The sequence below is a fragment of the Tupaia chinensis genome, unplaced genomic scaffold, assembly GCF_000334495.1.
Source record: "Tupaia chinensis unplaced genomic scaffold, TupChi_1.0 Scaffold000279_1, whole genome shotgun sequence".
Lineage (NCBI taxonomy): Eukaryota > Metazoa > Chordata > Mammalia > Scandentia > Tupaiidae > Tupaia > Tupaia belangeri.
Window position 1 is genome coordinate 135,332 of NW_006159762.1, and position 5,945 is coordinate 141,276.

Sequence of the window (5,945 nt, forward strand, 5' to 3'; positions counted from 1 at the left end):
TCCACCCTTATCCATCATCAGAGGATCCACACTGGAGAAAAACCCTATGAATGTAATGAGTGTGGGAAGGCCTTCAGCCAGAGCTCACATCTCTATCAGCACCAGAGAATCCACACTGGAGAGAAGCCCTACGAATGTATGGAATGTGGAGGGAAGTTTACCTACAGTTCAGGCCTTATTCAGCATCAAAGAATCCACACAGGGGAGAATCCCTATGAATGTAGTGAGTGTGGCAAAGCCTTCAGGTATAGCTCAGCTCTTGTTCGCCATCAGAGAATTCACACTGGAGAGAAGCCTTTGAATGTAATGGGTATGAGCAAAAGTTCCCTCAGAGTCACTGCTGATTTAAATATCAGAGAATCTACGTGAAAGAGCCACACACCTGTTTTCCTCACTTCCTCTGAGTCTAATGAGCTCTTGCCTTATATAAGTATGAACAACTTAGGATGTGTCCTTTCCAACTCAAACCTTTCACTTAGAGAATGGGCAAATTGAGCAAATCGTCCTGGCATAGTGATCAGCAACCTAGTGAATTTCCCCAGGAATAACACCAGCCTTGAGAAATTATGAGGCAAGTAGCAATTTAAGTGCTGGGAATAGAAGGAAGCTCTGGGTCTAGTCACCTCATGTTGGAAGGGAGTTTGCACTAAACATTTCTCACACCAGAGGAGCCTTTCTTTCCAAGGTGAGGATGGAAGCACAGTAGGAACAGAATTCTAAGGATTCCTCTAGTTGGAGTGAGGATGGTCAGCACAAAAGGCAGTGGAAAGAATGTTCTTGGCCCTGCTGTTTGCTAGGAAGAGGAAACAGGCTGTATTTCAAAGTCACTGTTCCTAATCCAGCTTTAAATTTTGATAAAGAATGTGCTGTTTTTGTTTTATGATCTCATTAATTATGGAAATTTGATGCTGCAGGATTTGTTTTATTGAGAAAGGGAAGAGACCCCATACGGTTTTCTCTGATGACTGTATCCTTTAGGGCTCTTGGTGCAACAAGACCACATTTCTGAGAGCAGTCTGGCAGTATTGTAGGCTGACCCTTCACTCTCTGTGTTATAATGGGACCTGCTGGGAAATCCATCTACCCAGTCGGGAATCTGAGGGAGAGGATCAGATGCATGTAGCGTTGGTCTCTGGTTCCTGTCTTCCTTTCTCCCTCTCCATTTTCCCACTCCTGTGATTAAAGGTGATTTAATCCAAACCCCTATCTCTAAGGATGCTTTCAAGGAGATCACTTGGCCAGCTTACTTTGCCCTCTGTCTCCTCTGCCATCTGACCACTTCTGACCCCTTATTTGACTCTTAACAGCAAAGGATTAACACAGATAAAAAGCCAAGTCCAAAGGAGGAAGGCTGTGGCCTGAGTGGCGGGCAGGGCTCCTTGCTGGGTTAGGATGGAGTTTTCCCAACTGAAGGGATGGTCCTCCATTGTTTCCCCAATCCTGTTCCTCCTGTAGCATAAATGAAGTGCACTATTAAACAGAATAGTTTTTCAGAAAGAGATTGAGTGTGTGTTTGTGCAAGGGCCAAATATATTTCAGCTAGAGTGGGATACATTGTTGACTAAATGGAATATAATATTAACCTTTGGCTTTTTTATAATAGACCATAATTTCTGGTAGTCTCAAATATGAGACTTGCCTGTCCCTTTGAGGCTCCATCATAGCCTTCTAGACATTGCTACAGAACGTCTGAAGATGATTGACAGCGCCCCCCACCTTTATACTGACATTTAGGATTTTATGAGCTGCAGATCATTCTCTATGGCACAGTACTGAACACCGGCAATGGGTGTATTTAGGTTTCTTCGTTTCGCTATTGGTAGACGCTGTTACAGCCAAGGGGAAGGCTAGGATGAAAACCCGATAAAGTTGAGAAAATGTCTGAAACTGACTTTTTAAAAGAATTTCTCATGGTGTATTGTGATTGGCCACCTAATAAGTTTTTAATTTCACAAAACCATGAAACTGATTATTTTATCTCTCTAACATTTGCCACATGCACACCCATTAGAATCACAAGGCTGCTTTTCTGAGCCCCAGACCAGACCTATGGTAATTTCCGAAAATAGTCTAAAAACATATACTAAGAAGGAAGAAATAGGATTGGAATAGTTAGAGAAATTTTCTAGGAGGAGATAAATGTGAAGTGGGTCTTAATAGATGAGCTATATGTGGAAAGGAGGGGAGATTTCAGGCAGGACTGGGGTAGGCGTGGGCTGGGCTTGACCACCTGTGTGGAAGTCATGGAGTTCTGGAAAAGACCCTGAACAGGTAAGACTGCTGGGTGGTGAGTAGTCACTGAACATGAAGGATTAGCTCTTTACTTGCTTAGATGCGAAAGCACTGAGGCAGAATGAACATACACACACACACACACACCCTGCCCCAAGAGAAAAAGAACCTCATGACTGTCATAACATCTGAGCAAGGCCAGGGACTAATGAGGGCTATTGTTGGGAAAATATGGGGTTTTTTGTTTTGTTTTGTCTTTTAAGTTAATTAGTTTCTCCCATGGAAGATAGTAGGTCTCAATCCACCCTGGGCCTTAGCCAGCCTCAGATCATGGGCAAACGTGTGCCCAGTGTACTCAGCGGTCTCCAGATGAGAGCCCAGAACCTTGCCTCACTGTCCCACTTTATTGCTGCACCATTGTCTGGGCCCTAAGTTCTGTGTTTTTATTATTTTAAGGTTTTTTTTTTTCTTGTTAACTTTTTATAACATTAACTTACCAAATTCTCCATCAGGTTATCCTTATTTCATATGATTCTTTTCTCAGTCCCTATCAGGCCATTCCTTGTTCAGTCTTGGTTATCAGCCTGTCTTCCTACACCATTATCCTGGGAACCCATTTACTCCCACGGCTCCAGTGGTCACCTCTGTACAGATATGCAGTGTGTGTGGTGCTGATCTCTCTCTCCCCCAAGCTGCAGTCTTGGGTCTCCAGACTGAACAGCATTGACACCTGAGTTTTGTACAATTTCAGATTATATTTCAAGCCGGATAAGTCTTGTACTTACTTCCCCCTTCTCAAAATTCTGCCTGGCTCCTACATGAACTTTTTGAAGACCCTCATGTCATCCCCCCCTTTTTTTCTTCTAAGAGGCTAGGAAAGATTTATCTCATCCCCAATTTATAGGTAAGGAAGCAGTTGGACTTCCTCACTGGGCTGAAAATGAGATCAAAGAAAAGAAGGCTTCCTCCACAGATTCAGCTTGGCAGTGGTGGGGAGGCATGTGAAGAGTAAACCACATCCAGGGCAGCTGTCAATGACTGATATTTGTAGACCTCTTCATATTTACTGTTGCCAACCCTAGAGTTGAGGTCCTTTCAATTTTTCTGTATAATGTACTCTCCACATGGATTCATGTATTTATTTTCTCTCAAGTTAATCTCCCCAGAGCACTACACTAATCTTAGCACATTTTTAAAAAGCTGATTTCCTGGGGCTGGCAGATGGCACAGTGGTTAAGGCCACTGGACTCCCACATGGCTGACTGCAGTTGGAGTCCTGGACCTGGCAACTTGATTTCTCACTTTCCCTCTCTCCCACTCTGACCCACTCTGGTCAAATTAAAAATAAATAACAATTTTTTAAAAAGTTGATTTTTTCCATGAGCGAAGGAGAGAGAGAGAGCATCCTCAATAGGAACCTAGCACTGTGATTCACCCCCAGCTTTAGAAGCCCTGGATCATGGCACACGCATGTCTGGTATACTCAGGGAGATCTCCAGGTGTGTGATCATGTCACTCAAAAGTTTCAGTAGCTTTTCCTACAGAATGGACTCCTAGCTCCTTATCCTTACAGTGCAGGCTGCCCTTGAACAAGTCTCTGCTACCTGTATAGCATTGTCTTCCATGCATCAGATAGAAAAGTGATGGTGAGGCCCCATACATACCCGACATCCATGCCCATGAGTTGGTTCACATTGTTTCCAGGACCTGCTCCAGCTCCTCAGATCCAATTAATAGAAGTCAGGGCCAAAGAGGCCTTAGAAACTATCTCGTTTAACCTCCCGCTCGGTGCAAAAGATCAGTGATGTCCCCTGATAAATTATCTCCGTTCTCTATTACACTGTCTTCAAGGATAAGAGGCTCACTGTAGCACAAGGCAAAACAGGCAATTCCATTACTGAGTGTTCCTTTTTTTTTTTTTAAGAGGTTTTTTCTACAGGGCATGTGTGCTTGCCAGAAAGAGAGAGACAGAGACAGAAAGCAAGATATCACCCCCCAAGGGGGATGGCCACACCACAATCCCTTCTCCATTCTCCTCTCAGGATCCTGGGCTCGCACGCACATGCGCCTGGCATGAGTTTAAGCCACCAGGTTCAGGACTCAAACCTCGGTTGACTACATGGGAGTTCAGCAACATAGCCATTATGCCAACTGCTGGTCCCCATTACTGAATATTCTAATTGCTAGAAAGTGAAATAATTCTGTTTCCTTGCAAGTTCCACTGTTAACTTTTAGTTTTGCCTTCTTAAGCAACACTGTAATCATTTGTAAAATAAGAAGGAAGAATGACATTTCCAAGGACATTTTCAGTGATACCAAAGGAGTTTGGGGATAATCCCCTATGCCAGTAGTCAAGTCCTGTGCAGATTCCACATTTGAATCCTGGTTCTGATGGCTTGAAAAATGCACGTGCCTAGGATCCTGAGGGGATGGAAAAGTGAAGGAAAAAGGATGGTGCTGTGAGCATACCCCATTGGGGGTGCTTTCTCACCCTCGCCCCCTGGCAATTAATACAAAACTTTTTTTTACGTTCTTTGAGGTCAGGAATTTTATCTTGCTTACTGTTACATATGCTGTGCCCTGCATCATGACTGGAACATAGAAAAACAGTAAATATTGGCCGAGTGCTGGCCCATGACCTAGTGGTTAAGGGAGCGGGATCCCACATGGCTGACCATGTGTGGTTCAAATCCTGGTCCCAATAGACTGAAAAATCCTAGATGCAAGTGCGTGCATATTGCAAATCTTGACAGGATGGAGAAATAGAGAAGAGATTATGTGACCCTGCTCCCCTAGACAGTGTGCTTTCTCCCCTCTCCTATCTGTCTCTCTGTCTGGTGAGCACATGAAGCCTCTGGCAATTAAAAATAGTAACCAGATGCTGAGTAGGAATAGAAACAGGTCAGAAGAAAGGGACAGTGGGCTTTTTGTCCAGGAAATGGGGATTTTACTTTGGAAGGAATTTTATGTACAAAACCAGGTGAGTTGTGTTGAAAGGACTCTCTTTCTTTTTTTTTTTTTTTTTCTTTTTCAAGGTTTTTGTCATAGGTTATATGCAGTTGCCAGAGAGAGAGAGGAAAAGTGAGAAATCACTCTCCAGGGGCAGCAGCCAGGTCATAATCCTTTCTCCTCCATTTTCCTCTTGAGATTTTAGGCATGCACACACACATACCCAGTGTATCTTTCAAGCCACCAGGTCTGAGACTCAAACTGCAGCGTTGGCCACATAGCATTCAGTGCCTTAACTGCCACACCACTGCTGGCTCCAGAAGATACACATTCTGGATTTTTTTTTTTTAAAGAGGTATTTGCCTTAGGGTGTGTGTGCTCATTGGAGAGAGAGAGACAGAGACAATGAAAGGGAAAGTGAGAAATCACCACCCAGGTAGTATGGCCACATCACAATCCCGTCTCCATTTTCCTGGAATCTTGGGCAAGCACGCACGCGTGTCTGGTACGAGTTTCGTCGCTGGGAGTCTAGTAACGTAACTGCTACACCCTCTGCTGGCCCCTAGAAAATCTACGCGCTGGACTCCCACGTAGTCAACCGCGGTTCGCGTTCCGGACCCGGTGGCTTAAAACTCACGCCGGGCGCGTGTGCGTGTGTGCCCAAGATCCCGAGAGCAGAACGGAGGAGAAGGAATTGCGGCGTGGCCATCCCCCCTGGGGGGTGATTTCTCGCTTTCTGTCTCTGTGTCTGGCGAGCGGACACG

At 44.6% G+C, this 5,945-nt stretch overlaps 1 protein-coding gene across 1 annotated transcript in view; it reads left to right on the forward strand.

Moving 5' to 3' along the window:
* ZNF3 (zinc finger protein 3) overlaps nucleotides 1-1,501 on the forward strand; it is a 7,410-nt gene extending 5,909 nt beyond the window's left edge. Inside the window, 2 exon segments of the mRNA XM_006150131.3 lie at nucleotides 1-295; nucleotides 298-1,501. The exon segment at nucleotides 1-295 is cut by the window's left edge and continues 725 nt beyond it. Coding sequence (XP_006150193.2) covers nucleotides 1-295; nucleotides 298-344 — 342 coding nt within the window. The 3' untranslated portion in view covers nucleotides 345-1,501.
* Nucleotides 1,502-5,945: the final 4,444 nt, after the last annotated feature.